General features: G+C 38.7%; 1 protein-coding gene across 12 annotated transcripts in view; it reads right to left on the bottom strand.

Annotated features, from left to right (window-relative positions):
* Nucleotides 1-21997, bottom strand: part of LOC107313496 (uncharacterized) — a 190344-nt gene that overhangs the window by 51114 nt on the left and 117233 nt on the right. For 9 of the 12 annotated variants that reach the window (XR_014945363.1, XR_014945364.1, XR_014945368.1 and 6 more), the window contains one exon: nt 1857-1924. The exons of 2 other annotated variants lie outside the window; for them this stretch is intronic. Coding sequence is in view for 3 of the 10 variants with exons in the window: in XM_015861819.3 (XP_015717305.2) it covers nt 1857-1884 (28 nt within the window). In the remaining 7 variants the exon portion in view is untranslated. Of the gene's footprint in view, nt 1-1678; nt 1817-1856; nt 1925-21997 lie in introns of those variants that run through there. One more of the 12 variants, XR_014945369.1, reaches the window with a different exon arrangement.

Below are 21997 nucleotides of genomic sequence, written 5' to 3'. Positions count from 1 at the left end.
GAGGACTGATACAGATACAGTTCACTATGAAAACATGTAAAATGCCACCCAGAGGCAATTTGTTTCCTAACTGAGAAAACTTAGTTTTTAAAGGACAGATCCTTTCCCTGGGAAAGGATTAGGTGTTGCAGCAATGCATGCAGGAGCAGAGTAATGTGCAGAGGCAGAGTAACATAACCCAGTGACATCAGTAGGTGAAACTCAAGATTTGGGGTAGACCATTTCCCTCCCTGTGAATTTAAGTGGGGCACCATTCATCCCATGTGTTTTGAAGCACATTTGGAAGGTGAGGGAATGGCACTCAGTTGTCATACATCTGCTGGCAAGCAGCAACAGGCATTAATTCACATCCATGTCTAATTTGATCAGTGTTTTTTGTTCAAAACCCTGAGTCCTGCCCTCCCTCAATAATTTCAGTCTTTTACTGAGCACACTGATTTATGCTTTCAGAAATGTGCTATTTAGTCAAGAAGCTGCTATCTTCAGAATCAAATACAATGTCTGTGACCTTTTAAAATGTCTTTATAGACAAAGGTGAAATTATATTCGTTTGTAAAAAGAATGGTGGTATAATTACTGCTGCTTTGTCATTCAGTAGCAAAAATTCTGATTTGCCTTGCCACATAAATCAGGGAAAGGTGAGCTGCAAGGGGACTTAGAAGGATCTTCCAAGTCTGACCCTTTTTTGAAGCAAAATGAAAGATTCTCTGTCCATCCCTGACAATGAGCAGTTCTTGAAAACATTTTCCTGTTCCTGGTTGGAGCTTTCTCTCATTTTTTTCCTCTTTTCTTCCTAATAGAAACTATTTTTTTGCAACTGTTTTTTTGCCACTACTCCCTGCTCAATTCCATGCTCATTTTCAGGCCACGAAAGACCTCTTCTTGCAGCCACACTCATCTCTAAACCCACTTCTCCATTCTAAACAGTTTGCTTTTCTTCAGAATAAACTGATTCTTCAGATACCCGTACCAATTCCTTGATCTTGACTTTAATTATCTTGCATTTTCTTCTCCTTAAGGTGGTAAATTTAATCCTCCATAATTACTTTCATCCTAGTTGCCTATCCTTTTAAAATCCACATTACGTTCTTCTCTGTTAATTAGAATCAAGTCTGAAGCAGCCATAACACTTGGTAATTTCTGTCCACCAAAAGCAGAAGTCTCCTCCAGCACCCTCCAAGATCTCACAACTGTCACTGTTTATGTAATATCCTCAAAAAGTCCAAGCTAGTCTTTGGTCTGAAAGACTCATACTGAATTTTCCTCCCCAGCACAGAAGACTCTCTGTTGTCTACATGTTGTTTCTTTGCCATTTCATCTCCACAGAACACCCTGCAGAAAGATTCTCCTGCTCCTTTATTACTGACATCTATGTATGTATATCTCTAATTTCCTGCAAGTTGCCCATTTGTTTTCCCTACTTTATTTTTCTTGGTCTCAAGCTATTTTGGCACATGTTTCGTTCTAACTTACAGAGTTTCTTGTAACCTAGACCCACACTCTGATCTATCAACCAGATCCCACTGATTTCCAATGGGAACTGAGTTCTCAGAACCCTCCAGCAATCTGGAAATGCCAGACAAGGCTCAACAGTGTTTGCATGTAATGAAAGAGCAGATTAGATAGGATGGATTTCAGCTTTACTGCTTTAACCCCAGACACTGCTTCTCATACTTACCATTTGTTCCATAGAGCAGCTTGTTCTTTGCTGACCCAGACCATTGATATCACTTCAAACAAATATTTTGTAGGCGTTTCCATACCTAAGACCAAAATGTAGGGTATCTGGGGTCCTAATGATTTACTAGAGAACTGCTTTATCAGAGTTTCAAGGTGCATGCAGGCATCTGACTTACATGACATATCTTCAGTTACATCACCCATTCAATACCCTGTTGTCTTCTCTAAGCATTGATTGTTTTACCTGCGCAAAAAAAAGAATAAGAAACATTCACTACCAAATGCAGCCTCAGCATGAAGAAAATCCTCACCCTTTTCTATAGCCTTTCACTGCTGCGTTAGAATTACATCAACATTTTATGGGGGTCATTTATCACATTCTGTGGTCCATGTTTTCATTTCTTCTGTGCATATTTACAGCCTAATCTGAGACATACAGCTCCTAAAATATTGACCAGCACATCTTGATTTATTATAGTAGTATTATCACGACATTCAGTTGGTTTTGATTTAATACTATTCGTTGTCCTATCAAAAACAACTATGGCAGCATGAACAAGCTATAGATTTTGGAAAGATGGAGACTGCTGACAATAATGGTTGTTTTGCATTTCCCTTTCCAAATGATTCTTTCTGCTGGAGCACTTTGAACGAAAACAGGTCAACATCTTATTCAGTCTTTAGAGAGTCCCATACTATTTATTTTTAAGGTTTCATCACTGTGGCACTCAATTAGGATCTCAGAAACTCAAGCCATTTATCACCGAGAGAAAAGAGCAATTTCAGTCCTCTTTAAAGGGTGCGAGTCTTAGAGCAAAGTGCAAATGCTAGAGATAAAATGTTTCTCAGTCTATTACAGTTGAGGATACATCAGAACATAAATATAACTCGATCCTTTTAAGTTGCAAATTTCTCACTCTTTTGCTGCTTACAGAACAAATCTCAGATCAAATATGTGAGAGCCAGAGGTAAAGTATCCCTCAATACACCCTAATTTAAAATGTCTCATAACTCCTGTGCAAAGTGCAAGGTTCAGAATGCCTTTAGCTCTAATGTAAAAGGCAGACATAGCAGTTTAGGAATGAAGAGTGGGAATACCTATTGAGATTAAATAGAGCCATGTCAGTTTCAATGACACAGGCAATTATGACAGTGACAGGAGGATATCATTTTTAGGAAGTGATGTGCTCTTTTCTCTGGCCACATCAGTTCTGACTGTTGTCCAGAATTTGGGTACTTAAGAATACCTCTCAGAGAGCTGGATGGCTGAAACTCACTACAGACCTTATTCCCCATCCTTCACACTGCTGAGGGATGTCACCCAGACAACCCCAATGCTGAAAACACTGATGGTTTCAGCTGATTTCCCTACAGATTTTTTCTGAAGTGCTGCAATGAGCTAAAGAGGAACTTATGTTCCAAAGGCCAGATTTTGTCTCCCATGACGTCATAACATAAACTCTTGGTAAGAGGAAAAGATGCATTGTGGAAGAGTCTGGCATACAGGATAGTTATGCATAAGACACGTGTATGATGAATCCCAGTGCCACTTCCAAGCTGATATAATCTACATTTTTACTATAAAATTGCTGATGATACTTCTGGTCATTTGATTTCTTCTTAAGAAACAGAGTTCCCTGCATTTTCTACAGGGAGCTAGAACATTTTGTGAAATAGACCTGATGATTGTTACCATGCACAATGAGAACTAGAAGAGGAGTAATGCAATTTTTCTCTCTTGTATCTTGGAAGTCAGCAGAGAATTCAGCTGCCCAGCAGATAGGAAGCTACGTTTCCTTGCCTATCAGTGTGGGCTGTGTGCTGGAGTAGTATTTGGTCCATACCCTGGGGCGCATTTGGGATCTTGTACTGAAAGACCTGTAGCTTTTCTGAAGCTCTGTCTGACATCAATCTTCTCTCCAGACACAGAAGCCAGGGCAGTATAGGTCTAATATGTCAGTGCCACTGCATGTCAACACAGCATAAAACAGATTATACTTTGTGATTTAGGAAGCTCAGCTACTTAGGCAATACAGCAAGGGCATATAATAGATCCTTCATTTTCCAGTGGAGACAAGATAATCTAATGTATTTAGAATAGGAAAAGATTTAGATCATATATTGCAAATTCTAAGGGGATAAAATTACTTTTAAATTCCTTTCACCTTTCCCTCAATGTTTGTGACTTGAACTCTCATAAAACAAAAGTATATTTCTTAAGGCTTTTCATAGTTCCCCAATTAAACCTAATTTTGGCACAGCCAGGAATAAAATTCTAGTTCTCTGTGTAAGCAGTGGGCAGTAGTTAAAAGAAAACCATTCTGTGGGGAAAAAAGCACACTGTCCTCTTCACTTTGCACTCTTGAAAGCCACACAAAATCTCCACAAACCCTAGTATGCAGATAAAACTGCATTATAGGGACCTATGTTTTAACCGCATATTCCAAAGCAACATCACCACATTGTACCATAAATTTGGGTAATCAAAGCCAAATATGCTTTGCATATCTGAATATGGAACAATACTGTCCAAAATCATAACCTAAAACACAGGCCAAGAAAAGCAGTCATTTGTAACTCAAAGATGATGTGTTTCTTCTCACAGATGTGTCATCAGTAGCTGATTTAATACACACATGATTTATTACAAATTGCATACACGCATAGGTAAATGAAAATCCATCAGTAAATTCCAGTATTTGGGGACTTGATTCATCCTGCATCGTTCTTCCAGGATTGATGGTCTGCAATATGGGAAATGAGTGCTGGCAGAGGACGTAGCCCAAGGACTAGAGCTGGTGCTTGAAGCACCTTCCCTCACTGTGCTCCTAAGAAACTTCAGATGGAATTCAAAAATCAAGAATTCCAGAGCTAATTCAATTTCAGAAATTACCTGCAGCCTTCTAGAATTAGACTCAAAGCTGTGCCAACACTCTTGCCTAGGCACAGTGCCCCATTTTACCTGCACACACACATACACTTTCTTTGACCTCCAGACTTCATTTCTCAGTAACACTGATTACAGTGTGCCAGTTTAATGTGCATGCCATGTGGAGACACGTATGAATGGGTATGGGGAGTGGTTTGTTTGCCTATTTGACTTTTATAAAAACATAAATAATCATAAGAGCTTTACACATGCCACCTTCTGGATCCTCTGGACCCTGTTCCTCAGAATCACACTTTATTTTTATTGGTGTTAATTCTCACTGCTCCCCCTTCATGCTTCTCACCTCCCAGTGTAAACTGTCAAGGTGTCCTTGAAAGCATGGCAGCATCACAGTGGTATTAGATAAGTGTATGGGAAATTGGTAATCACAGCCTGAACCTCTGATTAATCAGCTGAGGCAAGTGTTGGGTCAGCTGTGGGAGCACAGGTGAGAGTAATGTAGCTGTGCTCCCAGAAGGGGTGGAGCTTGACCCACCTCCTCTAGACCTCATTTAAGGGCTGACCATCACTAAGGCAGCATCTCTTGGAGATTGGTCCTTGGTGAAGGTTGCCTCAGCATTTCCCAGTGAAGGCATCCACATTGGTGAGTTTTTCCTTTTAAATAACCTTTTGAATATCAGTTACCATCTTTGTATCATTCCACCTTACAATAAGGAAGCAATTTTTACATATGTTTGTGGTTTTGTTTTGTTTTTTTCTAGCCTTTTGAGCTTTTTTCTTGGTTTACTTGATCTTTGTCATGACAAAGTTGTTTGCATCGAGTCTTAGTCAGGTTGCTTTTGTCTGTCCCCATATTCAGCTCTTTACTGAACACCACCTGAGAAATGAGATGCTATTGCCCTGGTTAATTGATGTAGAACCTATAAACCATCTTTAATGCTATGGTTCTTTCCATATTACTTCAAGTTCCTTCCAGAACAGGAGGTGGCACTTTGCAACATCTTTTTCTCTAGAATTTGTATCTTTCCTCTGATGAGAAACAAATATCCTTGTTTTATCATTAGATTCCAGATTGCAGAAATAATAGGAAAACATCAAATATCACAGAGTTTCTGTTAAACAGGTACACTATGCCAGGACTACATGACTAACTGTACTGAAAATAGGTCATCTTGCTAAAGAAGCACATTATGTACCTAAAAAGAAATCTCTGGAGATCAAAACCTTTGAAATGGGTAGTGTTGCCAATCTCTGGTGCTCAGATAAATCATACATTGGCTTTCAAGGTTTGCAGAACAGTTCCATGAGAAGTTATTGCCTGACTTCTTGCCTGAGAGAGAATCCATACACATCACATTTGCTCTTCAATTCCACAAACATGTGGAATTCTTGCAAACATGTTTGCAATTTTGATTTAGATAAATATGCCTCTACAATCTTATAGCATGTAAAACAGGCTGTTTATTGTCCTATGTCAGACACTTCAGATGATTTTTAATTAATACTTCAAATGACCATGACTTGATCAGTAATATGTTAGTGCTGTCATTAGTAATTACAGGTGTGGATGTATTATTAGTAAAATAGTGTCTGCACAAAGTACAGTTGCATCTGACAGTGAAGTCTGTGAGTTCCTCAGAAAACACAGAATTTTAAGCAGGACTACTTAACAATTTGTGGTTTCACCATTTTGCTATCCAAGATAGGAGAAACAATCCATAAATCAACTCATTTGATATCTGCTTAATAGAGGGGAAGTGAGGCAACATGCAGGGAAGAAGAAATTGCTTTGCACATAAATGAAGAAAGGAAGGAAGTGGCCTTTGAAAAAATATGAAAAGGAGGTCTCTGCAGGAGGTGACAGTAAGTTGCCTGTCAGGAAAAAAACTAATCTTCAAATGAAACGTGATGGAAATCTCACTGCCTATAGAAACACATCCCTTAATCTCTCCTGCCTGTATCTAATAAAGGACAGAGTCCTTCATGGAGAAGTGAGCATTGGTATGTGGGCTGGGTTTGGTCAGATGCTCAGTAAAACAACCTGTGGTATAAATAATTCACAGTAAAGGTGCAACCAGACATCGGGTCTTATTTCTCCTCTAATGGAAAATTAAACTGCATGGCTACAATTTTGTTTTAATGAAGGGCAGGAGAAAGGGCAGTAAAAAGGGGAAAGAAAGAATGAGAGATGAGAGAAATCATCAATATGGATGCTGACAAGCACATTTTCACAAAGATGCTTACAGCTTCATTCCCATGCATAGCTCAGACTGAAGGTAGTTTGTCTGTCCTGGACTGAATAGAAAGTTGGATTTCCCTTTCAAAACTGATGCCTAACGTAATTTCTTTCAAGTGCCTCTACAGACAGTATAGACATGAGATCTGTACAGGTGCCTCATTTTTTGTGAGTTAAAAGCAATACAGAAGGCCTAAGACTTGAGAGATAGTTAGAAGCAACTTAGTTGTTGTCTTTGGTAATGTTGAAGAGAACATATAGGACTGCTGTTAGTCACTGCCACTTTAAAAACGTTTCAGTCAACATTTATGTGTAGCCCAAGACACACTCGGGTCCTCAATGCTTGGTGAGATCTACTGATTTTCCTTCCCCCTCATCAAAACTGCTGTGCTAGCAAACATCTCCGTTGACTTGCACAATTACAGGACTGAAAAAGGACAGTGATGAGATAATCATAAGTGTTTAAGGTCAGCTATATTGAGACAGATTTCTTTTTAATTTTTTTCTTCTAACATATGAAAATGTTTTTAAAAAGCATAGTTTTCTCTTAAATATTTTCCATGGCTAAGATTGCAAATGTGTAACTAAGGCTATAACAATTAACTTTTATTATTATGTTTTAATCTAAAATGTAATGAACATACCTCTAGAAGCACGGGAAAATCAAATGAAGACTCAATGACGGAATAAACAAAAGCTATAACTTAGCTGCAGAAGCCATTCTAACAAGCCACAATCTTGAGTCATAATCTGAGAAAACAGAGAGCATTCAAGCCTTGGCAGGCTCCAATCCTGCATGTTATGCCTAAGTTAGACGCAGACAGTGCTACAGACTGCTTCCATCATGACAGAAAGTCCATTGACTCCAAAGAACCTCACCAGCATTTGGACTATTTATTAACAGGGAGTCCAAGTAATGCTTCCTCTCTAGTCTGAAAAAACTATTTTACAAAAGATATGCCAGCCAAGCAACGCTTAGACCCTTACACATGCCCAAGACATGAAATCTACCTACCTCTTTTAGCAGTAAACGTTTTCTCCTGCAGAACTGCTCTGTCTTCATCTCCTCTAGAGAAGGAACTGATTGGAAGTACGTTCTACATACAAACTGGCTGCTTACAGTTTGGATGCAGCCTCTCTTTCTTAAGGAAAACAGTCCCATTGGCTTCAAATGCAGTGTTCATGTACAAGGTTCAGACATCACACTGCAGGAGCACTGAGAAGAGCAGGGTCTTCTGTAAGCTTATAAAGTCAGTACCTCCCTTGGTGATACCTCTCATCAGTTTCCTCTTCCATCTATCTGAACCTTAAGGCTTCAGAGAAGGAGTTGACTCTGCAATGTACCTACAAAGCAGTGAGAAGAAAGCAATTCCCGTGTGACTCCTCAGCCCACAGATATCAGATGTTAGCCACGTGCACTAGTACCAGTGGGCTAAATCTTAACAAACCTGAAGAACACAGAACAAGGGGTAAGACTGCAATACAGTCAGCTTTCCACTTACATCTTTTGCTCAGATTGCCTCCCAGTCTTACTACTTTATGTAAACTTGATATGTCACCTCTTCATTATGCTGCATTTATTTAGTCTAGTAAGTAAATTGGGACGCATCTAGCCTACTGCCCATAACTGTTGAGGCTTAACTACAAGAAGAGTAATTAAGGTAGTAAAAATAAGGCCTAATTTCAGTAAAAATAACTCGCGTGCCTTACAGAAATCTAAGGCTTTATTTCTAGTTAAGCATAAGCTTGAAGATACATTGCAGTGTGCTGTTGAATTGGATTTTCACATTTGACTAGGTGTTTTCTGAATTTGAACTTCTTGATGAAAAGTGAGTTTCAAATATTTCTGTTCTTTTACATCATTTAACTACTGTTAAAAAGTTGCTGTTGCGAAGAGGTTGTTTATTGTAGATGGAAAATATCATTTTAGCTTCTCAGGATTGAATTTTTTCCTTCCCTGGAAAATTAAACTAAACAGACATATGCATACGATACAACTTACAGATGTACTAAGCAGTCTGAGAAATATCTGGTTCTGGAGAGGATTCAGCTCTGCATTCCCCTCTCTCTTTCAATTCACCTGATGAAGAACAGGCTTTACAGTTTTGCACTGTTTTCCTGAATTACAGTTTTCTGACCACACAGAGGTAGATCACTCTCAACTCCAAATTGAGTAAATCACGGAAAAAAATGTACCACTGCCAAATCTGTGGAGATAGAAAGAGAGGAGTTGCTATCTGCCATTAACTTGTTTCAGCCACCTTATACAGCCTGATTTGGATCCTGTTATCATAACTGCTGGTATTAATTGATACCCAGTATAAAGAGCTAGGTATCTCAAAAGGCCACTAACCCTACTGAAGCTGCAAATTCCTGCATGAGCTGCTATTCTTTATCTGGAAATCTTCTATCCGTACGCCTCTCCAATGACAGATTGCTGTACAGGCCACAGAAGGGAAGCCCCACACAGAGGCCTGTCTCCAAACCGTCTAGGTTGAGAATGAATGTACTCTTCTTTTAAAAAAAAAAAAAAAACAAAAAAACCAAAACACTTCAGTCTTGATTTCAGCAGTGAGGAAATGAACATTTGGACTAAACCCAAGCATTAGGCACCATGCCAAAAACATCACAGTCTATGGGCAGGTCTCACCAGGCTCTCTCTGAGCAATGCTTGGTAGGTTACTGTTCTCAAATACCTCCCCTCTGAAGCAATTTTATTACTTTTTTTTTTATTAAAGCTAATTAATTAAACATCACTGAGCACTTTTCACTTCCCACATTTTGAAGATACAAGCTGATATCACGGAAGAACATTTAATGCAGCTTGGCACTGGGATAACTCTACATCCATCAATGGGGAGGGTACTTTACTACTTTAGTTAAGTGATAACTCCCATAATATTTTAGTTCAACTAGGACAAGAATTAGCTGAGAGGCGAAGATTTCAGGAAGGCCTCTTCATGGCCATACTTAGCATTGGAGCACTGGCTCTTCTGCAGTTCTTTAATACTGCATACTCTTGAACATATGAATATCCAACATATATCTGTATAACCAAGAGACTGTGGACCTTGATTTCACTGGCATTGCCTACCTTCTTTTCTCTTGTCTAAACAGGTCACAGACAGGCACACAAGAGACAGCACCGTATTTAAATCCTAGCATCAGGCATTAACTAGAGAATAGCTTTTCTCCCTGCCACCACTATATCATAATGACCAACTTACTGAAAGCTGTACTTCAGTGCCAGTGGACAAAAGTGGTACCTGAGGGAGAATCCCAAGTCTCAGAAGATTACAAAGTATTCTTTGACAGAGAACTTCCTTTTTCCAAGACACGATAATTTCTTAGTTAGAAGTTAATCTCTTTGCAGCCTTTCAAGGAATAAACTTGAGTAAGTAAAGAAAATCTGATGCTTTGTCACTTATTTAACATTAGCATAAATCTGTAATATATGTTTCCTCAGAATTTTTATGAGGAAAAAAAATTTTCCCAAGTAGTTCTTTTGGTGGGGCAGGGAGGGGGGTGAAATGAACAGAAGACTGACAACCTGAATTGAGCCAGATGTCCATAAAACTGTTAAGAGTTTACACTGAAAGCAGGTAGGTTCTGTATCTGATGACTGAAGTATTATATGTATCCATCACCCTTGTGCTACTCTGCTGGTTTGAAACCTTGGGGACAGGTTACAAGATCTGGTTGCAACAAATCCATCTTCCAGGTTAGGAAACAGTCAGTGAAAAAGTAAGGATGACTTACTTCAGAAAAGTCAGGAAAATAAAAATCCTCAAGCATGTATTTGCCTCCTGTAGCCAGATCATGGCTTTGCACCTCTATGCAGAAATACTTTTTGTGCTTGTTGAGTGAAATTGATACACCACTTGCAGAGCAGTTCTGCTGTTAGGCTGGAGTTGTTCATTGCTTAGATAAACACTGTACAGCTGTAAAAAGACAGCAGAGGTGGTGCACTTTGCTTCAGCCTTTAATTGAATGCTTATTTGTTGTTGGGAAGCACACTGAAACCTGTGTTGCAGATCAAAGTGGCATCTGGATATTTTCACCCCATGGGATTGCTTTCATCAGCCACTACAGGACAGCTTTCCAACCCTGCCAAGGGAACTCCAGTAGATGAAATAACCAGCTTCAATAGCACAAAGAGTGAGGTTATTTTTCACCTCCATTTCTGAGAAAAAAGACATCATAGGAAATACATTTAGAGTAAGTTTTCCTTTCTCCAGCCTTTCAACATGACTTGGGAGGCAGCAGGTGACTCTTTACTCATAAACTCTTTGTTTTAGCAAACTGAAATGAATCCTAATTGGTACCATGCTATCACTGACTTCACCCCTAGTGTCTAATGCTCACATCTATAAATGTCAAGTTTCCTTTCTCCATCTCATACTGCTGACCTTAAATGTGCTCTATAGGATGTCCTTTACAAAGCAAATAAAAATAAAGCAGTGAGTAAGTGCAAGCACGTATTCATCTAATGTTCTAGCCTGAAAAGTGTGATCCAAGGTACTGTGGAAAAGCTTACTGAAGTCTTACAGCAGGGCCAGCTTACGGATGTAAAGGAAATGACCTTCAATTGCCTAGTGTGGGCAACTCTAGCCAGCTCACAACTTGTGCCAAGGGAATCACTCCATGATTTCATAATGGCAGTTTCTTTCACAGAGGCTTTACCTTCAGATCAACTGGCTCTAGTGATACTACTTGCACCATGCGTGCATAGATAGAGGATAGCTTTGTTAAAGTGTCCTGCAAACACAGGCGGAACAGGAGACTGAGATCTACTTCCCACAGAGATTGTATCCCTGTGGTCTGAAATTCATGAGCAGTTTAGGGCTTTCCAAGATATTGTGGGCAGTTTATGTGTGATTTAAGTCACTTACCAAAGCTCTGTAGTTGGTAAGGAGTGCCTCAGCATCTGGAGTATCTTTGAGAGACATCCCAGCTCAAGGGGAGATCACCACTGTGAAACCAATTACTTAGCAAGGAGAGCTCAAAAGAAGTTCACTCAGGCTGTCATATTTACGGAATAAAGTGTCTGACTCGCAATCAGATTATGAAAGATGGAAAAGGTAAGACTCTTTTTACCCAGAACTTCTTTTGGTCCTTGATAATTAGTCTTGAAAGAACCTCTTGCACTCCCTGATCTCAGATAAGGTCCCTCTTCTACACTGTAACTATACCAACACAGCTTTCCCTGCCAAATTTTCATTTGCAGTGCCAGACTAATAATCTCTGCCCTTTGTGTGAGGCTCAATCCATCACTCACGGTGCCCAGAGAGCAGCAAAATGCTCTGAGGATTGCTTCAAAGAATAATGGTGCCAGCAAGCTCACAGGAAGGTCTCTTTGGAGAAATGTGGGTTTTGATAATAAGGGTGGTGTATCAGCAAGTTAATACCACTCTTGCAGTTTCTACAGGAGAAAGGTTTTATCTGAAGTTGTATTTTACATAAACTTGATGTTATACAGCCACTGCTTAATCTCCTCTCAGCAGGTTTGCAGAGAAGAGTCTCTGGATGCTTGAAAAAAAGCTAATCTTTCCAAGACCTAAAGCAATTTCCATCATCATTATTTTGGAGGTTTTGTCAAAAAAGTGCTTACGCCTCTAACAGGGCACATATAATTATTTAATGATGCATGTCATGTGCCGAGACTAATCACTCATTCTGACATTCAATATAACACCACCAACTATGAAATGGATGTTTTCTTTTTGTTGTGTACCAGGAATACTGGGAAGGGCAGAATGAGCAAATCTGCAGCAAGGCTTCCAAGTCTTCATAGCACTAAGAAGTGGATATCATTTAAATATACCTGGTATTTCACAATTGATCCTGAAGGCTTTTCTAAGTTCTAGTGCCTTCTAATGGGGACAGGGGTGAGTTTATTATGTTCCGCTACAGTGCTGAATAGGATATAAATGTATTTGAGGAAAGACTTAGAACCAAAGAGTTTGCTGATCACTGGGGGATTACAGAGCGTTCAATTAAGTCTTGTTACGTTTGCCAGATTCATTTATTACCAGCAAGTATAGCATTTTGAAACAAAGTTGCCAGGTACTTCAAGTAGCATTCAAAAGACTAAACCTGTATCTTGTTATTACTAAAATCAAAGTGTTTTTTTTGTTGTTTTTTGGTGGGTTTTTTTGGTGTTGGTTTTTTTTTGTTTGTTTGTTTTGTTTTTTAAATTGTGTTAATAGAGCGGTAGAGGTCACACTGTGTTGAAAGACCTGCATTATGTTAAAGTGTGGCAAATAGTTCTATTATTGCCAATTGTTGTGAACAGAAACTGCTCCATTATTGTTAGAAGGAAACTTGTTATCCCAGCCTTAAGATGGTGGAGCCTCAGGAATTTAAATTAGATAGTCCTAGTCCCACTTGATTTGTTTGTATTATGACAGGGATGCTATAGCAAACTCAAAACTGAAGAGGCTCTCAATCATATTTCCCAGTTCACATCATTTTTGTTAGGACTGTTCTACTTGACTTTGGTTTTGCTCAGAAGGGGTTGGAGGAAGGAAAGCTGTATGACATACTTCGCTAGAAAAAGGACTTGCTTAACTGTTGGACCTAAGAACTTGCCTTTCCAGATGATTACAATCAGGGAATATAAACCTGACAAATGAAAAGGCTGTCCATTTTGCTCTGAATTAGCATTAATAGTAGCCAGGAGTATATAGTATTTGTTATATTAATAGTAATAATAATATTTATTAAGTTCTTCCAGGTTGTTCTCCAGAGCAATGGGTTCTGAGGTGAGGAAAGGGCATACAATAGCAGATCACGGGGAAATACAGTAAATCTTGTCATGTTTGCTTCTCTGCTATTATTTTTTTTAAAGTATGAAATATCCTTTGTGTATTGAGAGGAGAATTATAGAATGAGTCATGGACTTGGATAACTTTATAATGGCATTAACTGAATCTCCTTCACAGACACACAGAGTGCTAACTTCAGAAAATGGATTGGTCTTGGATAACAAAGAACAATGGGGTTTTCATATGAATCACTTCTTAGCACAATAGAAGATTTTCAGACTTTGGGTATTTTTAATTTCTGATAGCCATGGCTTAAAGTCATTGCAAAAACAGTGCCATCTTTGCTTTTATTTTATCATACAGATAAAAAAAATAATAATACTAAATATTCAAGGCAGTGAGATATTGCAGGAATAATTGTATGTTACTTAATTTTATTTCTGAAAATAAAGTAAAAGCCTTGTCTCTTTATTTCAGTTTTCTTTCATGTGGTAATAAAATTACTTTGACTTTCAGGTTCATGCTTTGCTTATATGCTTTAAAATTGTATAGAAAGTGTATTTGTGTAGCTTTTCTGACTTTCACTGGCAGAAAATTGGTTTAAGGAAATAGAAAAGATTATATACGTATAATAATACAGAATTTATAATCCTTGTCCGTTTAAGATTATTTGTAACTGTATCACCAGAGGCGTGTTGTGAGGATGGTTTTTAGGAAAAACAAAGATGAAATCTGGAAGAACACTGCTAGATAGCAGGAAGAAGTCACACTCTAAGCATGCTCTTGACAGTTTTGTTCCAGAAAGCACATTATTTTTCATCTCCTTATACAGAAAGAGAATGTGAACATATCTCTAGCATTTTCTTCAGGCCTATAAAGAAATTGTATTGTTTGGAGATGGAAGGGGAAAAAAAGAAAGAGATAAGGGAACAGTAGAAGGAACAGTCAACTTATCTTGGCAACTGAGGGTACTGTTTAGAAACCAGGCTATAGATTTGTATGGAACAAGGAGGGTTAGGTATGAAAGGCGAGTTTCTTAAGTTTCCGGATGCTTGTGTCAGCATCGTTATGTTTTGTTTAGAAGCAAAGCTTAAAGTCTAGAAAGCACCCAACATAAAATGTAATAATAAAGATTAAGGAAGTCAATTTCCTGCCTTATCTACCATCAATCTGCTGGATTCATTGTCACAAGATGCAGGGAAAGTGAGAAAAATAAATGCATCTGAAAGTAGGTGAAGATAAACTGATGAAGGACTAGTCCACTCATCATCATTACGCTGATTGATCCCAGTGCACCTTTTGGTTCAGAAAGTGATTCAAATTGTAACTGGAAAGGGTAACTGGTGCACCATAGAAAGGTGTGGTGTACTAGGACAAAACAAACAAACCAAAAACTGGTGAAATTTTCAAAATTAAATAACTATGTACAGAATATAGTACACAAATACCAAATTCATAGAATGATAGATGAGTACTATAGAGGAGTCAACTCTACCTCCTAGTTCCTTGGGTCCAATTAAACTAATGGATTTCTCTGCAGAGAAGAGGCAAGCAATGAACCTGCAGTTCCCTCAGACAACTTTTGAGATTTTGTTTCTAAAGGAGAAAAAGGATACTAAACTGTCCATTCCTCAGGTAAATTTATATGAATACTTCCTCACTGTAATGTAAGTGCATATACTAGTTTGTACTGACTTGGTATCTATATTCACACACATCATTCTCAAGGCTCAATTGGCAACATTTCCCACAGTCTGCAGCACTCTAGCAAAAGATCCAGGTCTTACAATTCAACTTGATGTTTCCTAATAAAAACATAATTAATAATTTAATCTTTTCTGATTATTTCCCAGCATTCTTTTAATAATGCAAACATAAAAGCCACAGTCTCACAGAGATATTTGAAAGTAAAGATATTCAGATTTTATCATTAGCGTCATTGTAACTACTCTCACATATCATACACATTACAGAAATTCATGGATGAGCAGGGATATGCTTTAGGAGCCATTTAGGTACTTAATGGGAATTTTTAAGTTCCCAGTTCCTTGCTAAAGCCGGCTAATGCACAACTTCAGCCTGGAAGAACAAAGCTACTAATTTGAAAAGCATTTTCAAAATCCATATGATCTAAAGTAGTACTGCCTGTCATTTTATTATGTTTCTGAAAGGACTCATACAAAGCATTTGACTCTGTCCAACATGATAGACTTTTCTCTAAATTCAATATAGAACCTTAGAATCTTTTGAGTTGGAAGGGACCTTTAGAGCATTCAGTCCAACTCCCCTGCAGTGAACAGGGACACCTACAGCTCAATTAGGTTGCTCAGCGCCTCAACCAGCCTGACCTTGAATGTCCTCCACCACCTCTCTGGGCAACCTATGCCAGTGCCTCATCACCCTTAATGTAAAAAATGTTTTCCTTATATCCAGTCTAAATCTTCGCTCTTTCAGTTTGAAACCATGTTCCTTTGTCCAACTTTAACAGACTCTGCTAAAGACTCTGTCCTTCCTTCTTATAGCTCTCCCTTCAGATACTGAAAAACCACTATCAGGTCTCCCTGGAAGCCTTCTCATCTCTAGGCTGAACAGCCGCAGCTCTCTCAGTCTGTGTGTGTAGGAGAGGTGTTTCATCCCTTGGATCATTTTTGTGGCCCTCCTCTGGTTGTTCTCTAATAGGTCCATGTCTCTCCTGTAGTGAGGACTTCATATCTAAACACAGTACTCCAGGTAAGGCCTCATCAGCATAGAATAGAGGGGGGCAGAATCACCTCCCTCGCCTTGCTGACCACACTTCTCTTGATGCAGTCCAGGATACAATTGGCTTTCTGGGCTGTGAAGGCACACTACTGGCTCATGCCCAACTTGCCATCTACCAGTACTCCTCCAGTACTTTACTAGTACTTTAGCTCTTGGACCCCTACCACAAGAAGGACATGTACCTGTTGAAGGGAATCCAGAAGCAGGTCACTAAGATGCTCGGTGGGCTGGAACACCTCTCCTTACAAAGAGGGGCTGAGAGTTGGGACTTTTTAGCCTGAAGAAGTGAACGATCTGGAGAGACCTCATTGCAGCCTTCCTGTACTTAGTGGGAGCTTATAAGAAACATGGAAAGAGTTTTACAAGGGCAGGTAGTGATAGGACAAGGGGTGATTGCTTTAAATGGAAAGAAAGTAGATATATTTCAGGTGTAAGGAAGAAGTTATTTACTCTAGTGGCTGCAATCCTACCCATAGCAAGGGGGTTGGAACTGGATGATCTTCAAACTTTCTTCCAACTCAAACCATTCCATGATTCATTACATGATTTTCACTTGGAAAGGAATAGTCTACATTTTACTCATTGGTAGAACGCCTGAAAAAAGGACAAACACTATAAATAGCAAGAAATTCAGATTGTCCCTTTTCTGATCTCTGATGTCACTGAGTAAGTCAATTCTACACCTGAGAGACAAACCTGGTTTTGGATGTCATACTAGGATACAAAGATCCAAAAAAAAAAAAAGTGATCGCATAGATGGAAAAACTTAGAATATCTGTTTAAAAATGAGATAGGGAGATGTGTACTCAAATGGAAAACACTCCATAATTCCCAAGACAGGCACATATTTAAATACAGTAAAGATTTTGTCCCTAATAAATGAGAGCCTCGTGAAAGGATTCCCTCCCCTTTACTACATGTGTATGATTATTGTACAGTCACTACTAAATATTGTTGTATGCATGATTGCTTCTCTTTTGTAAAGAAAAAGGTAATTATAGGTGAAGCTGGAAGCATAAGCTTTTCTGTGCTAGAGGTGGCGGCATAAAAAGGGTGCTTAAAAAAAAAATTAAAAAAAAAAAGGAAAAAAAGAGAAAGTATCTTAAATGAAAGGAAAAAGAGAACTGTATGAATCAAGGAATGAAGCCTGGCATGTGAGGACTTGAAAGATGTGTCCTACAAAGGAAAAGAAGAATGAAAAAACAAGTCTGAGAAACAAAATCCCTTGGAATGTTGCTCCTTGACATTCTTTAGGCACAGGAAGACAAACAAAATACTGGTCAGATTGTTGTAGAAGGTACCAAGGTATAAGACAGAATTCTTTATATTTAATATAAATTATATTTTATAATTATATAATTTAATTAAATTTAATAAAATAAACTATAATTTAATTATAAATTAAAAAAACTTGTTCTTAGTGTTTTAGAGGTGGGTATGACTTTCTGATGCCATAAGGAAGCAAGTTTAAGAACTGAGTTCTTTACCAGCCAAAAAGTGAGGGTTCTTTGTAGTTGTACAAGCATGCAGTGCAGTTCTAACCTTTCTCAAGAAGGCTCTCTACTTCTGAAGCACATCTATGTGCATTTCACCCTGTATCTCCAAAAAATAAGCAGCTATCTTAAATTTGCCTCTAAATGTCATGTTCTTTACCTCCACCCAGCTTTCCTTTGGCCTTCGATTTGGCAATAAAAAGTAGGGACATGATAAGGTGCTTTTACTGATAGAATTCATCCTTTTTTTCTCTTTTATCTAATTGTCCTTACAATAGCAAGTCCACTGTCTTGATCATGGCAATAGTTGTATTTATTACATTGTCAGGAACAGCAAAATAGGAAAACTTTTACCGATACTACTGCCATGTGTATATGCTGCACAAGGGAAATAAGTTTCCAGGTAAATTAGGTAGCCATTAACAGCCTCCCTCCTTGTACAGCAACACTTGAACTAAGGATGCTTTCCAATAGTCATGAATTCAGAAATCAGCCAGGAGGGTCCACTCTCTAGTCTGATCTCCTAAGTTACCAAAGCTCAAAGGTTGCACTGAATCCACTTTGCTTTGGAAAAAAACTGTCTTATTCAAAGCAAAGAATCATCTAAGCTAATAACTGCAAGCACTTCTGATGATACAAGACATGTCACAATCCTTAAAAATGGTCCCCATAGTTAATGACACTGGAACAGGTTTGAGATCAGCTCTACCAGACATACCATTTCATTTAATATACTGAGTTTTTCCTTTGTCAAATTGTTACAAGCATGGTATGCAGGCTCTTCTCTTGTTCATCGCTGGCAAAAACGCATAGCTAATAGTGGTAACTCTGTTGAGAAAAAGCATTCTGTAGCTGAGAATTTATCAAACAGTGCTGTTGTACTCTTCATATCAGTTGTAGTTTCTACATAAATAAATAGGAGGCATTACTTTCAGAGAGACCTATGTACATTCTCTCTTCTGAAGGGCACAACCAAACTGACAGACTGGATAACAGAGGGGCTTGGGAGTTTTACGTCTTGTCTTCTGATGTATGAAGATAGGTCATTTGCACCTTTGTGGGTTTCTTGCATCACTGTCTGACTACATGTTACTGCTGCTTCCACAACTGTGGAAGCTGTTTCCAGCTGGAAAACAGAGATCAATCACAGTGGAGGACCCCCTATATATTTGTAGACCTCCATGTTAATACCTGTGTTGGAGATCACAGTTCTGCATCAGACATGTGCTAAGTCTAAAACTAAAGATCTGGATCTGACTCTCCCAGTCAGAGCTAGTGATTATTTCACATTTCCCCTTCCTTCCATGCAAGCCTTACCACTTTAAGATGTGTTTCCATCCTGTAAGCTTCTGATGCCTCTCAGAGCCTGGCAGGCAAAAGGTTTCTTACATCAGAGACACCTCCTTATTACTAAATCTGACAGCCAATTTTCCATGTGTAAACATGTCAATGCCATTTTCATGAAATTCAATATTCCTTCATTTTTTTTCTTTTATAAAAACACAGAGCATCAGACTATCTGCTCTGATGTCTATGGGAGGCCTGCCAAGGACAAGGCTGATGAAATACAGCCCGAGACAAGCTCCATCTGTCCCATTTAGGCAATCCACAGGGTCAAGTCTCTGCAGAGAAAGTAATAACTGCAAGATGGCTTTCTAAGCAGACACCAAGAGAGAACTACTGCTCATATTGATTAAAATAAACAAGCCCAGAGGGAAGTTGTATTAACTGTACATTTGAGTTAGATTACTAATTTCAGATTGTGGCTTTCTATTTAAGACCAACACGGCAACCTAGAGCAATAAAGAACAAACAGCATAATTCCATTCTCCAGAAGGCAGACTTTCACTGATGTTGATTTTCTCAGAGAAACCTCTCTCGAGAAAGTCCACACATCTGTCCAGATCCTTCTGTATAGTTGGCACGAAGCCAAAAGGCAGAAAAAAGTGAGAAGGGATGGGAAAGTTAGTCCCGCTGGATCTGTCTCAAACAGCACACTTGGGAAGGTCATCGGGGCTGTGATGTGATATTTAGCAATGTTTTCATGCTGAAAAGTTAAGCTAGCACTACATAAAATTAGGGCATATCTGAATGAAGGTCTGGGAGGAATTGCCTGGGTACAGAAAAGAGTGGGAAGAGGAGACACAGAGATCTGACTACTTTTGGAGAAGTTCATGAAAAAAAAGGGGTCAAGCATGATCATGGGTAAGAGGCAGAGGGTAACACTCAGATATAAGTGCATAAAACCACTACAAAACTACACTAAAGAGCATTAGTGTTGTTCTCTGAAAAGTGGAATTCCAAAGCAATGGTCTTTAACCCACTTCAGACATTAGCACATGGACTGGCAGAAAGTAAAACTGGTGCAGGAGGTACAATATATCTGCGTCCTATGCTTTGTCATGAGAAACATCAGTAATCTTTCACTTTGTCCTGTGGCCATCATAGACATTCAATTATGCTATGCAGGAAGATGGTGGAAAACATGAGGATTTGTTTACTTCACTTACCCTCCTACAAAAGAGACTAACTCAGCACAGAACTGATCTCATTTTCCAACAACTACAATAAAATAAAAGGAGAATATAACTAAGCACTGTACAAACAAAACAAAACAAAACAAAAACCCACACCCATACGAAACTCAAATAAATGATACTTGAGAAGAACAGCAATGGACTAACAGAGACTCTTCAAGCATGAAAATACTAAATTTTCATGTTTCATGTCTCCTTGATAGTAATGCATATCACAAGGATACCACTCAACAACTCCGTATTTGAGTTTATGTATCATGGTATCACATAATGACTTAGGTTGAAAGGGACATTAAAGATCATCTAGTTCCAACTGCTGGCCACAGGGCTGGTTGTCACCCAGTAGATCAGGCTTCCCAGGGTCCCATCCAATCCGGCCTTGAATACTTCCATAGATAGGGCATCCACAATCAGCTAGAGCTCTGGTTTGGCACTAATCTGACCTCTCTAAAAGCCTAAACTTGGTTCTCATAAAAAGCTTTATGATAATGTAATGACTAAAATTTCACGGACTGCCTCAAATACTTTCAGTAACATTAAGGTATTTCTAGACAACTTCTCATCTACAGTAACCTCCAAAACATCAAGGGGGCACAAAGATCACAAAAAGGGCTCACGGTATTATTGCAGCATGATGAGAACTGCTGCAGAGTCAGGAGCACTTTGACTAGGATATACCACTAAATAGTACTTGAGCAGGAACATAATTTCTACTTCACTTATTTGTACTACAAATATAATAAAAACAAAAATCTCTTCAGGCTGTCTATGGAATACTGTAAAACTAGTTATCTATGTTCAGCACTCTATGGCTGAATTAACACAATAGCGTATCTATAAATTATTATACACAGAAAACCTGCATGGTAACAGAATTTCTTCTATAACACCAGCAACCAACTTTGCATTCATGAAAGCCATAATATATAAAAAAGGCTGAGAGCCGTGTGGCCTGGAGAAGAGTAGATTCTGGAGAGACCTCACTGCATCCTTTCAGTACTTTAGGGGCACTTATAAGAAACGCGGAGAGACACTTTTTACAAGAGCAGGTAGTGATAGGCCAAGGGATAATAATTCTAAAGTGAAAGACAGTAGATTTAGGTTAGACATAAATATACTCTTTACTCAGAGGGTGGGGAGGCACTGGCATAGGCTGCCTAGAGAATGTGGATGCCCCGTCGTTGGAGGTGTTCAAGGCCGGGTTGCTCAAGGGCTTTGGGCAAAGAGATCTAGTGAAAGTGGGATTTGACTAGATGATCTTTAAACATACCCTCCAACCTACATCATTCTATGATTCTATAGCCAAACTCTTTGATACTATTGTATCTGCCCTGAGGAAATCCATCTTGACATCCAACTCATCAACTTAAAAATAATCACAAGCACCTCAAGAACAGTGCTTCAGAGGGAGAGTCTGTGTCGTTAAAAGATTCTCATGAATACAGGTTTTACAAAGCAGAAAGAAATCAGTTAACATCGTATGGCATAGATGTAACTTGCCAGTAATGGACATTTCAGAGAAAGACATTAAATGATCACAATATGTGTTGGAAGAAAATACTAGCTTGAAAAAAATTTCTTCAGAATTTTTCCTGTTAATTTTCAATTATCCCTAATATCACCAAACTCCTCCC

The sequence above is a fragment of the Coturnix japonica genome, chromosome 4 (assembly GCF_054131305.1).
Source record: "Coturnix japonica strain WE chromosome 4, WE-NBRP24, whole genome shotgun sequence".
NCBI lineage: Eukaryota > Metazoa > Chordata > Aves > Galliformes > Phasianidae > Coturnix > Coturnix japonica.
The sequence above is the reverse complement of the archived record's forward strand: the minus strand, read 5'-3'. Positions and strand labels throughout refer to the sequence as shown.